The sequence below is a fragment of the Bombina bombina genome, chromosome 5 (genome assembly GCF_027579735.1).
Source record: "Bombina bombina isolate aBomBom1 chromosome 5, aBomBom1.pri, whole genome shotgun sequence".
NCBI lineage: Eukaryota > Metazoa > Chordata > Amphibia > Anura > Bombinatoridae > Bombina > Bombina bombina.
The window spans coordinates 276,531,772-276,551,711 of NC_069503.1; the positions used below are offsets into that span (position 1 = coordinate 276,531,772).

General features: G+C 39.8%; 1 protein-coding gene across 2 annotated transcripts in view; it reads right to left on the reverse strand.

The window, feature by feature from the left end:
* Positions 1 to 19,940, reverse strand: part of MINDY3 (MINDY lysine 48 deubiquitinase 3) — a 325,101-nt gene that overhangs the window by 34,743 nt on the left and 270,418 nt on the right. For both annotated transcript variants that reach the window (XM_053714015.1, XM_053714014.1), the window contains exon 15: positions 1,291 to 1,362. In XM_053714015.1, coding sequence (XP_053569990.1) covers positions 1,291 to 1,362 — 72 coding nt within the window. The remainder of the gene's footprint in view (positions 1 to 1,290; positions 1,363 to 19,940) is intronic.

Consider the following 19,940-nt stretch of genomic DNA (forward strand, 5'->3'; position numbering starts at 1 on the left):
AGGAGCTATATAGCAGCTCTGCTGTGGGTGATCCTCTTGCAACTTCCTGTTGGGAAGGAGAATATCCCACAAGTAATGGATGATCCGTGGACTGGATACACTTAACAAGAGAAATATATTTACTTGAGAACATTATCCTTTTACATTCTCATTAAAAATGTTATATACTGTATTTGTAAATTAATTGTCAAAGTCACAAATAGTTTAGCTTTTGACTGCTTATACTATATACAAAATTAATTTCTTACAGAAAAAGGGCATTGATTCTGTCACATAACTAACATATACATTATATAAATACTGTTGAGATAAAAAAAGGTTTAAACGGAAATGCAAGTTTTCGCACAGATCTTTCTGCTGATATAGGTAACAACCATAGAACTAGTGGTGGCTCCACAAGCATAAAAAGAAATAGTATTTTATTTATACACAAAAATGTATATAAACAACAACTCTAAATATTCCTTTAATATGGTAAAATAATTTTAGTTTATAATTGCTTATTGAAGGTTTAAAAAATGACCATATTTATTATAATCATTAAGAAAATATATTTTCTCAATCCTTTATCAAGGTCTAGGTTTTGTAAAAATATGTCCTGTCTTCAACCCTCATGATTGTTCTAACCAAATTGTTCTTTTTAGCTCTATGATTATAGATAGTTATCAATGGTTTTTATTTATTCCTTTTTTTGGATGCAGGTTTTTAAGCTTGTGTTTAACCCTAGGGTCAATAATGCAAACATTTAGAGCATGCAATTTTTTTGTATTAGAATTTTGTATTAGAATGTCCTTTTAAAGGGACAGTAAAGTCAGAATTAAAATTTCATGATTCGGATACAGCATGCAATTTAAACAATTTACTTCCAGTTTACTGCTATTGTCGCTTTTGCTTTGTTGTCTTTGGTATCCTTTTTTGAAAAAAGCATACCTAGGTAAGTTCATAAGTAGCATTGCACTACAAATCCTACCAATGTTACCATTCCTACATCCATAAGAATGAATTAGGTTGGAGGTATTATGGTTTGTTTTATTAGGGTGGAAAGGTCATGGGTTAATTGTGTTTGGGGTCAGGGGTGTACAGACTTGTGAGATATCAACAAGGGGTGTTTTCTAAGCAGGATATTAACTGCTCCTGAGCCAGTATCATGAATGACCAGGTGGTCATCATATCAATTAAATTTACCATCTAGCTTTGAAACAAATAAATTAAATGCTGATTATCTATTTCTTGTTATAAAAACCCTGCAATCCAAAAGGTGGCATACAAATAGACCTTTTGTAAACATACCTTCTCTTTATAGTTTGATTGCCTTAGTCCGTTATAATGATAAACGCTAAAAGATTCAGGGACTTTTGAACTCTAGTGAAAGAAAAAGAAAAAAGTTTAGTTGGAAGCTAATAAATATTTGTACAGTCAAAATACAGTCATGAAATTTAATGAAAAAGTACCACACAATCCATGTCACCGTACAATTAAGTTTTACTCAAAAAAATATTTGAGTGTTTGAAAGGACATCCACACATGTACAGTATCATACCATATTTCTAAGGCCCTGTTAGTGTGCTTAAAAAAAACAAACAAGAAACAAAGCATTTTGCTTAAATCTGATTTTGTAACCAAAAAACAAACAAAAATGTATGCTTACCTGATAAATTCATTTCTTTCAGGATGGTGAGAGTCCACCAGTCATCACCTGTAAGAACATTCCCATCCTGACCACTAGCAGGAGGCAAATTATACTCCAATACACCAGCGCTTAAAATGCTTCCCACTTTTCATGATCCTCATTTACTTTTGCCTCCTTGATGGGGAGTTAGGTGAAAGTTAAGTGCTTATCTACTTGTCTTTGAGAGGGGTCATCTAACCGATCTAAGGCCCATTTCCTCCTCACAGTACCCTATCGGTCAGAAGGGTAGAAAAGGAGTTATCAGCCAGGCAGTGAAAGATCTTCTCTTAATGAGAAATGTCTCAGATTTCCTAGGGGAAATGTGAACCTGTCCACCAATCCCTTGGTCTACAGTGAATGGCTTCTTGTGGAAGCCACAGCTCTTTCCAAATGAATGTGGACATGTCCACTAATCCCGTGGGTTGCAGATGCTGTTACTGGTTTAGATCCTTGACTTCTGATGGGCTCTTCTACTGGAAGCAAGTTGCTGCAGCTGAGATAAGCACATTGGACAAAGGTGCTAACAGGTAAGTAAGTACTTTGCACCTTTATATACTATTGGCTATTAGTAAGAAGTTCATGTACACATACTTCATACCAGTGCTTTAAATTCCGCCCACAGAAAATCAAGAAAGATAAAGTTGGGCAAAGTAAGTACAAAACAAGTACTGCTACAACAGAACAAAAAGAAAGGGCACATCATGCTTCACCACCTCCTAAGGAGGCAAAGTTTAAAAAAACGGAGGTATCAGTGATGTGTGAGGTGTATCTATAGGCATTTGAAGTTTGGGAAACTTTGCCCTCTCCTGGTAGGAATGTATATCCCATCAGTAACTAGCTTGTGGACTCTCGCCACCTATATGAAAGAAAAGAAAGGGCGGGGCTTGTGGCCTTTATCAGGTAAGCATACATTTTATTTTCTTTCATCAGATGGTGAGAGTACAACAAGTCATCATGTGTGGGAATCTATATCCAAGCAGTGTAATACACAAGATTACCATGAAATAGGGGAGGGGGCAAACAGTGAAGGCAGGTACATTACTGATAAGGTACTTTGGCCACAGAACTTTCCTGCCAAAGTGGTCTCAGAAGAGGAATACATATAATAAATTATAAAACTTCAAAAAAAGTGTACAAAGACCACCAAGTAGCTGTCTCGCAAAACTGATCAATGGAAACCTAAATTACAAAAACCTTCTTGCAAGGCCCAGAAAAATAAACAAATAGAGAAGAAGAAAGTCTGAAATTTGTGGCTTCCACATATTTGAGAGCTCTCACAACATCCAGATTGTGAAGAAGATACTCCTTATCCTGATGAAAAGAAGTTTGCACTGGAAATTTGAAAGCACAAAAACATTATTTATGTAAGAAATTACCTGAAAAATTCATTTATTTTATAGTGGCAAGAGTCCATGAGCTAGTGACGTATGGGATATGCATTCCTCCCACCTCACTCATACCTCAGTTTAACGTATAGCCAAGTAGTGAGGTGTAAAAAAAAAGAGTAACAAGCATACAAAAAGAGGAACTGGAAAAATAATGTGCTTTATACAAAAAATCATAACCACAAAAAAAATAGGGTGGGTATCATGGACTCTTGCCACTATGAAAGAAATTAATTTATCAGGTAAGTTCTTACATAAATTATGTTTTCTTTCATGTAAGTGGCAAGAGTCCATGAGCTAGTGACATATGGGATATAATACCCAAGATGTGGAAGTCCACGATCCACGAGTCACTAGAGAGGGAGGGATAAAATAAAAACCGCAATATCTGCCGAGAAATTAAATCCAAATTTTTTTATTAAGTTTACTTAAAAAATTCAAAAAACTCAAATGAAAAGGCACTAGAATCAAACTGAGACAGCTGCCTGAAGAACCTTTCTACCAAAGGCTGCTTCCGAAGAAGCAAACCCATCAAAATGGTACAATTTATTAAATGTATGCTAAGAAGACCAAGTTGCTGCTTTGCAAATTTGATCAACTGAAGCTTCATTCTTGAAAGCCCAAGAGGTGGCAACTGATCTAGTAGAATGAGCTGTAATTCGCTGAGGCGGGGACTGCCTGCCTCCAAATAAGCTTTGTGAATCAAATGTTTCAACCAAGCCAGAGAAATGGCAGAGGGTTTCTGACCTTTCCTAGAACCAGAAATCTTTAGTAGACTCAACATAATATTTCAAAGCTCTTACCACATCCAAAGAATATTCTTAGGATTATGACACAAGGAAGGAACAAAAATTTCCCTATTAATGTTGTTAGAATTCTCAACTTTAGGCAATCAATTAAACAAAGTCCACAAAATGGTTTTATCTTGATGGAAAATCATATAAGGAGACTCACGAGAGAGAGCAGACAATTCAGAAACTCTTCTAGCAGAAGAGATAGCCAAAATAAATAACACTTTCAAAAGAAAGTAATTTAATATCCAGATAATGCATAGGCTCAAAATGAGAAGCCTGTAAAAACTTCAAAACCAAATTGAGACTCTAAGGAGGAGAAATAGATTTAATAACAGGTTTGATACGAGTCAAAGCCTGAACAAAACAGTGAATATCTGGAAGCTTAGCAATCTTTCTATGAAATAAGACAGAAAGAGCAGAGATTTGTCCTTTCAAAGTATTTGCAGACAACCCTTTATCTAAACCATCCTGAAGAAACTATAAAATCCTAAGATATTCTAAAAAAAATGCCAAGAATAATCATGAGTGGAACACCATGAAATATAGGTTTTCCAAACCAGATGATAAAACTTCCTTGAAACAGACTTACGAGCCTGTATCATAGTGCTAATCACTGAGTCAGAAAAACCTCTATGACTAAGCACTAAGCGTTCAATTTCCATGCCTTTAAATTTAGAGATTTGAGATCCTGATGGAAAAACAGCCCTTGAGAGAGAGGTCTGACCTTAAAGGAAGTGGCTAAGGTTGGCAACTGGACACCCGGACAAGATCGGCATACCAAAACCTGTGAGGCCATGCTGGTGCTATTAGAAAGATACAATTTGAAAAACGAAAAAGTGTGGTTGCGCCTTTAAACGTTAGCCTAGACTTTCAAATAAAGGCTTAAAGCTGATAATACAGATGTAAACTAAAATAAACTAAAATAAACTAAAATATATAAAATGTATAATATATATATATATATAATATATATATATATATATATATATATACATACATACATATATATATATATATCAGAATAGATATATCAAGATAGAAAAGCTTACAGACTGAAATGTTAAAGAAAACATAATTTATGCTTACCTGATAAATTTATTTCTCTTGTGATGTATCGAGTCCACGGATTCATCCTTATTTGTGGGATATTCTCCTTCCCAACAGGAAGTGGCAAAGAGAGCTGTCTATATAGCTCCCCCCTTAGCTCCACCCCCAGTCATTCGACCGAAGGCTAGGAAGAAAAAGGAGAAACTATAGGGTGCAGTAGTGACTAAAAGTTTTAAAATAAAAATATATATGCCTGTCTTAAAAAACAGGGCGGGCCGTGGACTCGATACATCACAAGAGAAATAAATTTATCAGGTAAGCATAAATTATGTTTTCTCTTGTAAGATGTATCGAGTCCACGGATTCATCCTTACTTGTGGGATACCAATACCAAAGCTTTAGGACACGGATGAAGGGAGGGACGAGACAGGGACCTTAAACGGAAGGCACCACTGCTTGTAGAACCTTTCTCCCACAAATAGCACCCGAAGAAGCAAAAGTATTGAATTTGTAGAATTTGGAAAAAGTATGAAGCGAAGACCAAGTCGCCGCCTTACAAATCTGTTCAACAGAAGCCTCATTCTTAAAAGCCCATGTGGAAGCCACAGCTCTAGTAGAATGAGCAGTAATTCTTTCAGGAGGCTGCTGTCCAGCAGTCTCATAGGCCAAACGGATGATGCTTTTCAGCCAAAAGGAAAGAGAGGTAGCCGTAGCCCTTTGACCTCTCCGTTTACCAGAATAAACAACAAACAATAAAGATGTTTGACGGAAATCTTTAGTTGCTTGTAAGTAGAACTTTAAAGCACGAACCACATCAAGATTGTGTAACAGACGTTCCTTCTTTGATGAAGTATTAGGACACAGAGAAGGAACAACAATCTCTTGATTGATATTCTTATTAGAAACAACCTTAGGAAGAAACCCAGGTTTGGTACGCAAAACCACTTTATCTGCATGGAAAACAAGGTAAGGGGAATCACATTGTAAAGCAGATAGCTCAGAAACTCTTCGAGCCGAAGAGATAGGTACTAAAAACAAAACTTTCCAAGATAGAAGCTTAATATCTATGGAATGCATAGGTTCAAAAGGAACCCCTTGAAGAACTTTAAGAACTAAGTTTAGGCTCCATGGTGGAGCAACAGGTTTAAATACAGGCTTGATTCTGACCAAAGCCTGACTAAATGCTTGAACGTCTGGGACATCTGCCAGACGTTTGTGTAGTAGAATAGACAAAGCAGATATTTGTCCTTTTAGGGAACTAGCAGATAATCCCTTCTCCAAACCTTCTTGGAGAAAAGACAATATTCTAGGAATCCTAATCTTACTCCACGAGTAACCTTTGGATTCACACCAATAAAGATATTTGCACCAAATATTATGATAGATCTTCCTGGTGACAGGCTTTCTAGCCTGAATCAGGGTATCAATGACCGACTCAGAGAAACCACGCTTTGATAGAATCAGGCGTTCAATCTCCAAGCAGTCAGACGCAAAGAAATTAGATTTGAATGCGTGAACGGACCTTGGATTAGAAGGTCCCGCCACATTGGCAGATTCCAGGGTGGAACCGAGAACATGTCCACTAGGTCTGCATACCAAATCCTGCGTGGCTATGCAGGTGCTATCAGAATTACTGAAGCTCTTCTCTCCTGCTTGATTCTGGCAACCAGACGTGGGAGGAGAGGAAACGGTGGAAATACATAGGCCAGATTGAAGGACCAAGGCACTGCTAGAGAATCTATCAGTACCGCCTTGGGATCCCGGGACCTGGACCCGTAACGAGGAAGTTTGGCATTCTGACGAGACACCATCAGATCCAATTCTGGTGTGCCCCATAACTAAATCAGCTGGGCAAATACCTCCAGATGGAGTTCCCACTCCCCCGGATGAAAAGTCTAACGACTTAGAAAATCCGCCTCCCAGTTCTCTACCCCAGGGATGTGGATTGCTGAGAGATGGCAAGAGTGATCCTCTGCCCACCGGATTATTTTGGTTACCTCCATCATTGCTAGAGGACTCCTTGTTCCTCCTTGATGATTGATGTAAGCTACAGTTGTGATGTTGTCCGACTGAAATCTGATTAATTTGGCCGCAGCAAGCTGAGGCCACGCCTGAAGCGCATTGAATATCGCTCTCAGTTCTAGAATGTTTATCGGGAGGAGAGCTTCCTCCAGAGACCATAAGCCCTGTGCTTTCAGGGAGTTCCAGACTGCACCCCAGCCTAGCAGGCTGGCATCTGTCATTACAATGAGCCACTCTGGCCTGCAAAAACACATTCCCTGAGACAGGTGGTCCTGAGACAACCACCAGAGAAGAGAGTCTCTGGTCCCCTGGTCCAGATGCAGTTGAGGAGATAAATCTGCATAATCCCCATTCCACTGTTTGAGCATGCATAGTTGCAGTGGTCTGAGGTGTAGGCGGGCAAAAGGAACTATGTCCATTGCCATTACCATGAGTCCGATTACCTCCATACACTGAGCCAATGATGGCTGAGGAATGGAATGAAGAGCTCAGGAAGTGGTTAAGAGTTTTAATTTTCTGACCTCCGTCAGAAATATTTTCATTTCTACCGAGTCTATCAGAGTCCCTAGGAAAGAAACTCTTGCTATGCCCCGTGGTCGCAGAACCGCCAGAAGGGACCCTAGCACTTTTGTGAAAATTCTGGGAGCCGTGGCCAACCCGAAGGGAAGGGCCACAAACTGGTAATGCCTGTTTAGAAAGGCGAACCTGAGAAATTGATGATGATCTCTGTGAATAGGGATGTGTAGATTTGCATCCTTTAAATCTACGGTAGTCATATATTGACCCTCCTGGATCAGAGGTAGAATAGTCCGAATTGTCTCCATCTTGAATGATGGAACCTTGAGGAACTTGCTTAGAATTTTGAGATCCAAGATTGGTCTGAAAGTTCCCTCTTTTTTGGGAACCACAAACAGGTTTAAATAAAACCCTAGCCCCTGTTCCTCTATTGGGACTGGGCGGATCACCCCCATGGTATGTAGGTCTTCTACACAGCGTAAGAACGCTTCTCTCTTTGTCTGGTTTACAGACAATCGAGAAATGTGAAATCTCCCCCTTGGAAGGTAGTCTTTAAATTCCAGAAGATACCCCTGGGACACAATTTCTAAAGCCCAGGGATCGTGAACATCTCTCGCCCAAGCCTGAGCGAAGAGAGAGAGTCTGCCCCCTACTAGATCCGGTCCCGGACCAGGGGCTTCCCCTTCATGCTGTTTTAGAAGCAGCTGAAGGCTTCTTGGCCTGTTTACCCTTGTTCCAAGCCTGGTTAGGTCTCCAGACTGACTTAGATTGAGCAAAATTCCCCTCTTGCTTTGCAGTAGAGGAAGCTGAAGCGGGACCACTCTTAAAGTTCCGAAAGGAACGAAAATTATTCTGTTTGGTCCTCATCTTACTTGATCTATCCTGAGGGAGGGCATGACCTTTCCCTCCAGTGATGTCTGAAATAATCTCTTTCAGTTCAAGCCCGAATAGGGTCTTACCTTTGAAAGGAATGTTCAAAAGTTTAGATTTAGATGACACATTAGCAGACCAGGACTTAAGCCATAACGCCCTGCTTGCTAAAATGGCAAAACCTGAATTCTTTGCCGCTAATTTAGCCAGTTGAAATGCGGCATCTGTAATAAAAGAATTAGCCAACTTAAGGGCCTTAATTCTGTCCATAATCTCCTCTAATGGAGTCTCCATTTGAAGAGCCTCCTCTAGAGCCTCAGACCAGAAAGCAGCTGCAGTCGTTACAGGAACAATGCACGCAATAGGTTGGAGAGAAAAACCTTGATGAACAAAAATTTTCTTCAAGAGACCCTCTAATTTTTTATCCATAGGATCTTTGAAAGCACAACTGTCTTCGATAGGTATAGTTGTACGCTTAGACAGAGTAGAAATAGCTCCCTCCACCTTAGGAACTGTCTGCCATGAGTCCCTTATGGTGTCAGATATGGGAAACATTTTCTTAAAAACAGGAGGGGGAGTGAACGGAATACCTGGTCTATCCCACTCCTTAGCAATAATATTCACAATCCTCTTAGGGACTGGAAAAACATCAGTGTAAACAGGAACCCCTAAGTATTTATCCATTTTACACAATTTCTCTGGGACCACTATAGGGTCACAATCATCTAGAGTTGCTAATACCTCCCTAAGCAATAAGCGGAGGTGTTCAAGCTTAAATTTAAAGGCCGTCATATCAGAATCTGTCTGAGGAAGCGTCTTTCCTGAATCAGAAATTTCTCCCACAGATAACAAATCCCTCACCCCTTCAGAGCATTGTGAGGGCATATCAGATACGGCTACAAAAGCATGAGACGGCTCAACATTTTTCCTTAACCCAGAGCTGTCCCGCTTTCCTTGTAAACCAGGCAGTTTGGATAAAACCTCTGTGAGGGTTGTATTCATAACTGTGACCATGTCTTGTAAAGTAAATCAATTTGACGCACTAGAGGTACTTGGCGTCACTTGTGCGGGCGTTACTGGTTGTGACACTTGGGGAGAGCTAGATGGCGAACCCACATTTACTTCTGACTGAGAATCATCTATTGCTCTATTTTTAAGTGCTAATATATGTTCTTTATAATTTATATCCAACCAGAAAAAAAGGAGCAATGAGCAGCAACGATGAAGTAAAATAAAACGTAGCTTTTATTGAAGCATAGGCATTAAAAGTTCATGGAGGTGCAAAGATACAAGTGAAAAAATGACAGTATACGCGTTTCGGCGTTGTGCCGTAATCACTACTGCTAAAGAACACTCAATGTGGTTGATTTAAAAAGGGTGTGTAAACCCCCTATTGGTTAAAACATATTCAAATAAGGATACTCCTTCATGACATCACACAATTGTATCTAATGAGACACTGAACCTGTCAGAAAATTGTCTAACACAACAAACAATAATAAGTTCGACCCTAGGTCCTAGAGCTCATATATTATATGTATATATATATATATATATATATACGCATTAATCCTGTTGCAATGGTTAACATATGTTTCAAACCTAGTATAAATAGCAAAATGAGCAAAATATAGTAAAGCGCTCGAGTGGAATAAATGTATATAACAAAATAAGCAAAAAAGGGACATTAATCATACATAATCCTCTTTGTAAGTGTATGTTAAACGATACTTGTATGTTGTATACACAATAAATAGGTGTTCTACAATACTTTAAACTTAGTGTAATAGAACAAACACCTTTATATATAAATTAAGGGTGTAAGTAACACCTAAGTGTGTGCATACTATTACCACTAGAGGGAGAATACTACGCAGACAGCAGACCTATTAATAAAATGTAAAGCTTTTCCTGATGGATGGATTATTCCCAATAATTGATTAAATCGTACTCTGCATTAAGGCCAAGTGGTAGTTTGGTGGAAAGTTTAAAAATCCAAAGCATACTCACCATTTACCATACTGAGTGATTTCTATGCCACACTAATCTCTTGCTCATCCTGCTATTTGGTTCAGTCTTTATAATTTATAGACATATCAGTACAATTGGGACACATTCTAAGAGGGGGTTCCACAATGGCTTCCAAACATATTGAACAAGGATTTTCCTTGGTGTCAGACATGTTAAACAGGCTAGTAATGTAACAAGCACGCTTGGAAAACACTGTAATCAAAGTAAATAACACTTAGAAATAAAAGGGTACTTTGCCTTTAAGAGAAAAAAAGCTGCACAAGTTCTGCAAAACAGTGTAAAAAAGCAGTAAACTTAAAGGATTACTTTCTGTTATAATTTTTAAGCCAAACAACTAACATATTAAAGTTAATAGACATTAATTAAAACCTACTGACCTATATTTTCTCCAAAACAAAGTTTCATAACGTTATAAAAACAGAATTTATGTTTACCTGATAAATTACTTTCTCCAACGGTGTGTCCGGTCCACGGCGTCATCCTTACTTGTGGGATATTCTCTTCCCCAACAGGAAATGGCAAAGAGCCCAGCAAAGCTGGTCACATGATCCCTCCTAGGCTCCGCCTTCCCCAGTCATTCGACCGACGTAAAGGAGGAATATTTGCATAGGAGAAATCATATGATACCGTGGTGACTGTAGTTAAAGAAAATAAATCATCAGACCTGATTAAAAAACCAGGGCGGGCCGTGGACCGGACACACCGTTGGAGAAAGTAATTTATCAGGTAAACATAAATTCTGTTTTCTCCAACATAGGTGTGTCCGGTCCACAGCGTCATCCTTACTTGTGGGAACCAATACCAAAGCTTTAGGACACGGATGAAGGGAGGGAGCAAATCAGGACACCTAGATGGAAGGCACCACGGCTTGCAAAACCTTTCTCCCAAAAATAGCCTCAGAAGAAGCAAAAGTATCAAATTTGTAAAATTTAGTAAAAGTGTGCAGTGAAGACCAAGTCGCTGCCTTACATATCTGATCAACAGAAGCCTCGTTCTTGAAGGCCCATGTGGAAGCCACAGCCCTAGTGGAATGAGCTGTGATTCTTTCAGGAGGCTGCCGTCCGGCAGTCTCGTAAGCCAATCTGATGATGCTTTTAATCCAAAAAGAGAGAGAGGTAGAAGTTGCTTTTTGACCTCTCCTTTTACCAGAATAAACAACAAACAAGGAAGAGGTTTGTCTAAAATCCTTTGTAGCATCTAAATAGAATTTTAGAGCACGAACTACATCCAAATTGTGCAACAAACGTTCCTTCTTTGAAACTGGATTCGGACACAAAGAAGGCACGACTATCTCCTGGTTAAAGTTTTTGTTAGAAACAACTTTCGGAAGAAAACCAGGTTTAGTACGCAAAACCACCTTATCTGCATGGAACACCAGATAAGGAGGAGAACACTGCAGAGCAGATAATTCTGAAACTCTTCTAGCAGAAGAAATTGCAACCAAAAACAAAACTTTCCAAGATAATAACTTAATATCAACGGAATGTAAGGGTTCAAACGGAACCCCCTGAAGAACTGAAAGAACTAAATTGAGACTCCAAGGAGGAGTCAAAGGTTTGTAAACAGGCTTGATTCTAACCAGAGCCTGAACAAAGGCTTGAACATCTGGCACAGCTGCCAGCTTTTTGTGAAGTAACACAGACAAGGCAGAAATCTGTCCCTTCAAACAACTTGCAGATAATCCTTTCTCCAAACCTTCTTGAAGAAAGGATAGAATCTTAGGAATTTTTACCTTGTCCCAAGGGAATCCTTTAGATTCACACCAACAGATATATTTTTTCCATATTTTGTGGTAGATTTTTCTAGTTACAGGCTTTCTGGCCTGAACAAGAGTATCAATGACAGAATCTGAGAACTCTCTCTTTGATAAGATCAAGCGTTCAATCTCCAAGCAGTCAGTTGGAGTGAGACCAGATTCGGATGTTCGAACGGACCTTGAACAAGAAGGTCTCGTCTCAAAGGTAGCATCCATGGTGGAGCCGATGACATATTCACCAGGTCTGCATACCAAGTCCTGCGTGGCCACGCAGGAGCTATCAAGATCACCGATGCCCTCTCCTGATTGATCCTGGCTACCAGCCTGGGGATAAAAGGAAACGGCGGGAATACATAAGCTAGTTTGAAGGTCCAAGGTGCTACTAGTGCATCTACTAGAGTCGCCTTGGGATCCCTGGATCTGGACCCGTAGCAAGGAACCTTGAAGTTCTGACGAGAGGCCATCAGATCCATGTCTGGAATGCCCCACAATTGAGTAATTTGGGCAAAGATTTCCGGATGGAGTTCCCACTCCCCCGGATGAAATGTCTGACGACTCAGAAAATCCGCTTCCCAATTTTCCACTCCTGGGATGTGGATTGCAGACAAGTGGCAGGAGTGAGTCTCCGCCCATTGAATGATTTTGGTCACTTCTTCCATCGCCAGGGAACTCCTTGTTACCCCCTGATGGTTGATGTACGCAACAGTCGTCATGTTGTCTGATTGAAACCGTATGAACTTGGCCTTTGCAAGCTGAGGCCAAGCCTTGAGAGCATTGAATATCGCTCTCAGTTCCAGAATATTTATCGGGAGAAGAGATTCTTCCCGAGACCAAAGACCCTGAGCTTTCAGGGGTCCCCAGACCGCGCCCCAGCCCACCAGACTGGCGTCGGTCGTGACAATGACCCACTCTGGTCTGCGGAAGCTCATCCCCTGTGACAGGTTGTCCAGGGACAGCCACCAACGGAGTGAATCTCTGGTCCTCTGATCTACTTGTATCGCCGGAGACAAGTCTGTATAGTCCCCATTCCACTGACTGAGCATGCACAGTTGTAATGGTCTTAGATGAATTCGCGCAAAAGGAACTATGTCCATTGCCGCTACCATCAAACCTATTACTTCCATGCACTGCGCTATGGAAGGAAGAGGAACAGAATGAAGTATTTGACAAGAGTTTAGAAGTTTTGATTTTCTGGCCTCTGTCAGAAAAATCCTCATTTCTAAGGAGTCTATTATTGTTCCCAAGAAGGGAACCCTTGTTGACGGAGATAGAGAACTTTTTTCTACGTTCACTTTCCACCCGTGAGATCTGAGAAAGGCCAGGACAATGTCCGTGTGAGCCTTTGCTTGTGGAAGGGACGACGCTTGAATCAGTATGTCGTCCAAGTAAGGTACTACTGCAATGCCCCTTGGTCTTAGCACCGCTAGAAGGGACCCTAGTACCTTTGTGAAAATTCTTGGAGCAGTGGCTAATCCGAACGGAAGTGCCACAAACTGGTAATGCTTGTCCAGAAATGCGAACCTTAGGAACCGATGATGTTCCTTGTGGATAGGAATATGTAGATACGCATCCTTTAAATCCACCGTGGTCATGAATTGACCTTCCTGGATGGAAGGAAGAATTGTTCGAATGGTTTCCATTTTGAACGATGGAACCTTGAGAAACTTGTTTAGGATCTTGAGATCTAAGATTGGTCTGAATGTTCCCTCTTTTTTGGGAACTACGAACAGATTGGAGTAGAACCCCATCCCTTGTTCTCCTAATGGAACAGGATGAATCACTCCCATTTTTAACAGGTCTTCTACACAATGTAAGAATGCCTGTTTTTTTATGTGGTCTGAAGACAATTGAGACCTGTGGAACCTCCCCCTTGGGGGAAGCCCCTTGAATTCCAGAAGATAACCTTGGGAGACTATTTCTAGCGCCCAAGGATCCAGAACATCTCTTGCCCAAGCCTGAGCGAAGAGAGAGAGTCTGCCCCCCACCAGATCCGGTCCCGGATCGGGGGCCAACATCTCATGCTGTCTTGGTAGCAGTGGCAGGTTTCTTGGCCTGCTTACCTTTGTTCCAGCCTTGCATTGGCCTCCAGGCTGGCTTGGCTTGAGAAGTATTACCCTCTTGCTTAGAGGACGTAGCACTTGGGGCTGGTCCGTTTCTGCGAAAGGGACGAAAATTAGGTTTATTTTTGGCCTTGAAAGACCTATCCTGAGGAAGGGCGTGGCCCTTGCCCCCAGTGATATCAGAAATAATCTCTTTCAAGTCAGGGCCAAACAGCGTTTTCCCCTTGAAAGGAATGTTAAGCAATTTGTTCTTGGAAGACGCATCCGCTGACCAAGATTTTAGCCAAAGCGCTCTGCGCGCCACAATAGCAAACCCAGAATTTTTCGCCGCTAATCTAGCCAATTGCAAAGTGGCGTCTAGGGTGAAAGAGTTAGCCAATTTGAGAGCATGAATTCTGTCCAAAATCTCCTCATAAGAAGAATCTTTATTGAGCGCCTTTTCTAGTTCATCGAACCAGAAACACGCTGCTGTAGTGACAGGAACAATGCATGAAATTGGTTGTAGAAGGTAACCTTGCTGAACAAACATCTTTTTAAGCAAACCCTCTAATTTTTTATCCATAGGATCTTTGAAAGCACAACTATCTTCTATGGGTATAGTGGTGCGTTTGTTTAGAGTAGAAACCGCCCCCTCGACCTTGGGGACTGTCTGCCATAAGTCCTTTCTGGGGTCGACCATAGGAAACAATTTCTTAAATATAGGGGGAGGGACGAAAGGTATGCCGGGCCTTTCCCATTCTTTATTTACAATGTCCGCCACCCGCTTGGGTATAGGAAAAGCTTCGGGGGGCCCCGGGACCTCTAGGAACTTGTCCATTTTACATAATTTCTCTGGAATGACCAAATTCTCACAATCATCCAGAGTAGATAACACCTCCTTAAGCAGGGCGCGGAGATGTTCCAATTTAAATTTAAATGTAATCACATCAGGTTCAGCTTGTTGAGAAATTTTCCCTGAATCTGAAATTTCTCCCTCAGACAAAACCTCCCTGGCCCCCTCAGACTGGTGTAGGGGCACTTCAGAACCAATATCATCAGCGTCCTCATGCTCTTCAGTATTTTCTAAAACAGAGCAGTCGCGCTTTCGCTGATAAGTGGGCATTTTGGCTAAAATGTTTTTGATAGAATTATCCATTACAGCCGTTAATTGTTGCATAGTAAGGAGTATTGGCGCACTAGATGTACTAGGGGCCTCCTGTGTGGGCAAGACTGGTGTAGACGAAGGAGGGGATGATGCAGTACCATGCTTACTCCCCTCACTTGAGGAATCATCTTGGGCATCATTTTCTCTAAATTTTGTGTCACATAAATCACATCTATTTAAATGAGAAGGAACCTTGGCTTCCCCACATACAGAACACAGTCTATCTGGTAGTTCAGACATGTTAAACAGGCATAAACTTGATAACAAAGTACAAAAAACTTTTTAAAATAAAACCGTTACTGTCACTTTAAATTTTAAACTGAACACACTTTATTACTGCAAATGTGAAAAAGTATGAAGGAATTGTTCAAAATTCACCAAAATTTCACCACAGTGTCTTAAAGCCTTAAAAGTATTGCACACCAAATTTGAAAGCTTTAACCCTTAAAATAACGGAACCGGAGCCGTTTTTATATTTAACCCCTTTACAGTCCCTGGTATCTGCTTTGCTGAGACCCAACCAAGCCCAAAGGGGAATACGATACCAAATGACGCCTTCAGAAAGTCTTTTCTATGTATCAGAGCTCCTCACACATGCATCTGCATGTCATGCTTCCCAAAAACATGCTTCCCAAAAACAAGTGCGCAATAGAGGCGCGAAAATGAGGCTCTGCCTATGATTAGGGAAAGCCCCTAGAGAATAAGGTGTCCAATACAGTGCCTGCCGGTTATTTTACATAATTCCCAAGAATAAAATAATTCCTCAAAGCTATTAAGTATAAAATATGCTTATATATCAATCGTTTTAGCCCAGAAAATGTCTACAGTCTTAAAAGCCCTTGTGAAGCCCTTTTTTTCTTTATGTAATAAAAATGGCTTACCGGATCCCATAGGGAAAATGACAGCTTCCAGCATTACATCGTCTTGTTAGAAATGTGTCATACCTCAAGCAGCAAAAGTCTGCTCACTGTTTCCCCCAACTGAAGTTAATTCCTCTCAACAGTCCTGTGTGGAAACAGCCATCGATTTTAGTAACGGTTGCTAAAATCATTTTCCTCTTACAAACAGAAATCTTCATCTCTTTTCTGTTTCAGAGTAAATAGTACATACCAGCACTATTTTAAAATAACAAACTCTTGATTGAATAATAAAAACTACAGTTAAACACCAAAAAACTCTAAGCCATCTCCGTGGAGATGTTGCCTGTACAACGGCAAAGAGAATGACTGGGGAAGGCGGAGCCTAGGAGGGATCATGTGACCAGCTTTGCTGGGCTCTTTGCCATTTCCTGTTGGGGAAGAGAATATCCCACAAGTAAGGATGACGCCGTGGACCGGACACACCTATGTTGGAGAAAGTTATATCTTTTATTCACTGATGATGTCACGTTATCCTGCCCACTATTTTCAAAACTGTGTGTTCAAAATACTTAAACCAATTAAATTGTGTTTAAAGCGCCATTTTGAAACCTAGGTATTGTAAATGGATTGGTACAGAGCAAAGGATACCCACGGAGTGGGTTTGGAAAACAATTAAATTTGCAGACAAGATTTCTGATATACGGTAGAGATATGTTAATGAAGTGCTATTGATAAAAAGCGTATTTGGGGTAATTAGTTAGTAACAGGCATAGAAAATATTTACTTACAGTGGCCCTTTAACAAAATTTTTACAGTAGTATCTTACAGCCTTAGTAACTTTGCACAGCTATGCAAATAAACAATTAACCCCTTAATGGCAAAACCAGATTGAAAAAACGTCAAAACCGGTAAAAAAGACCTTCAGCACCTTGCCACAGCTCTGCTGTGGCGCCTACCTGCCCTTCAGAACGATTTGTGGGGAAAAAAAACTCCTTTACAGCCCTCAAACACAGCAGGAACCACTGGAGAAGCAGTTGGATGTCTCTAAGGAAAAGAAACTGCGCAACTGAGGTGCAAAAATAGGCCCCTGCCACCTCACTCGATGTTTTGAGGCCTATCAGAAAAACACCAGAGTGTCTCTTAATTAACCATGTGGGTTAAAAAAACCCTAAAACTGTTTATATTGTGTACTTTGAGTTATTCAATAAAGCTTTTGAAACCTAAAAAATAAAAATAAAAAAAACCCCTAAAACAAGCCACAATGACCTCTTTTAGTCCCATCAAAAAAATGTTATAATTGCATCATTTACTGAACAAACTAAAAAGTTTTTTCCTAATAGTGTCACCAGTAACTTATGAGCCCTTCATGCAAGCTGAAATTACTATCCAAGTGTCTGAATACAGCTTACCCTTCCCTCATGGAGATATTGCCAGCCTTTTCTAGAATTAACACAGTCTGTCTAGAAAAAATATAGACTTAACAGTTTTCCTGTACTCTTCAGCCCTTGTGAGAACAGCAGTGGATCTTAGTTACAAAGTGCTAAGATCATAATCCTCCTTGCAGAAATCTTCATCCCTTTTCTGCCAGAGAGTAAATAGTACACACCGGTACCATTTAAAATATACTTTTGCTTGAGAAATAAAAAACTAACATTTTTGTCACCACACTCGCTCTGCCCTACCCTAGTTTCTTAGAGTAGGCAAAGAGAATGACTGGGGGGTGGAGCTAAGGGGGGAGCTATATAGACAGCTCTGCTGTGGGTGCTCTCTTTGCCACTTCCTGTTGGGAAGGAGAATATCCCACAAGTAAGGATGAATCCGTGGACTCGATACATCTTACAAGAGAAAGAGAATACTATATATGCTCTTATTTATTCTAATCAGTCTTTATAGATAAAAGCATAAAACACATACCATCAAAACATAATATATTTTATTTTATAATTTATTTATAATATGACTGGCCAGTCAAAAATAGAAAAGAGGATTATATTAATATGTAATCAACCTAACTATATGTCTAAAAAAGTAGCAAACATTTCAAATTTAAAATAAATAACTTGTATCAATATGATCTACCCAACTTGTTGCCTAACAGAAGGGAACAGAATATCAGCATTATCCTAAGGTTACTTTTTCCTTAGGATAGCCTTATGCATGTCCCAGCAATTTTTGAATTCATTTACAGTCCCTGTGTTTACCACCTCAAATGGAAGTTTATACTATGAATCCACCACCCAATCTGTAAAAAAATGCTTCCTTAAATTTCTCCTGAATCTGCTACCCTCTAACTTTAGATAGTGACCCCTTGTTTTGACATTTATTTTTTTGTGAAAAATGCTTTCAGTTTCTATTTTATTAAGTCCCTTCATATATTTGAAGGTTTCTATCACGTTGCCTCTTTCCCTTCTATCCTCTAAACTATACATATTTAGATCATAGTCTTTCTTTGTACGTTTTATATTTTAGACCAGTGTTTTTCAACCAGTGTGCCATGAGAGATCCTCAGGCTGACAACAGTGCGGGGGTGTCCTTCTTTCAAATTTTGAAATATTGGGATGTATGTGACAGGCTCATCAGGCATCATTTACAACCATGACATTGACATTCATTCACAGACAATCATTATGATTGTTTGTGAATGAATGCCAATATGTCATGTATAGTTTGAAGGAGGCATGGCATGACAGCACAGTACAGTGTGTATATATATATATATATATATATATATATATATATATATATATATATATATATATATATCTCCTGTATTAGGCTACAATGTGTGATTTTGTAAAATTTTGGGATGGTGGTGTGCCACAGGATATTTTAAACGTAAAAAAGTGTGCCACGGCAAAAAAAAGGTTGCAAATCACTGTTTTAGACCATGTACCATTTTAGTAGCCCGCCTTTGGACAGCTTCTAGTTTATTTATATCATTCTGAAGATATGGTCTCCAGAACTGTACACAGTATTCCAGACTTGGTCTAACTAATGATCTGTAAAGTGGCATTAGAACCTTGCTATTTCTGCTACTAATACCTCTACCAAGTATTTGACTGGCCTTACTGGCTGCATTGTGTACCAAATTTTAAGTCATCTGAAATAATAATTCCCAAGTCCCTTTATTCTTTAGTTACAGCCAGTAATGTACCATTGAGACTATAATTGGCCTTTAGGTTTTTAGATCCTATATGCATAATTTTGCTCTTGGTAATATTAAATTTCAGATCCCATTCATTTGGCCAGTCCTCTAGTTTTTTTAATATCACAGTTTATTTGATCAACCCCTCCTGGTAAAACTACCCTGTTACAAATTTTTGTATCATCAGCAAACAAGCAAACTTTCCCCTTAAGCCCACTTCCAACATCACTTATGAACATGTTAAACAAAACAGGCCCAAGAACTGACCCTTGGGGAACACCACTAGTAACTGGTGCCTCATTTGAATGTACTCCATTAAATGAAACCCTCTGTTGTCTATCTTTAAGCCAGCATTCTACACACTTAACAATTTTAGCATCTATTCCAAGGCAAGACATTTTGTGAATAAGTTTGTTGAGTGGGACGGTGTCAAATTCTTTGCAACATCTACGGCTCCTCCCTGGTCTGTTTTAGTTACATGGTCAAAGAAATCAATTTGATTAGTCTGACATGATCTTCCAGCAGTGAAACCATGCTGTCCTTTGTCTTCTAAGTTGTTTGTCTGAAGGAAAGATACAAGTCTTTCCTTTAAAAGAGTTTCCATTAATTTCCCTGCAATTGAGGTCAAACTAACTGGCCGA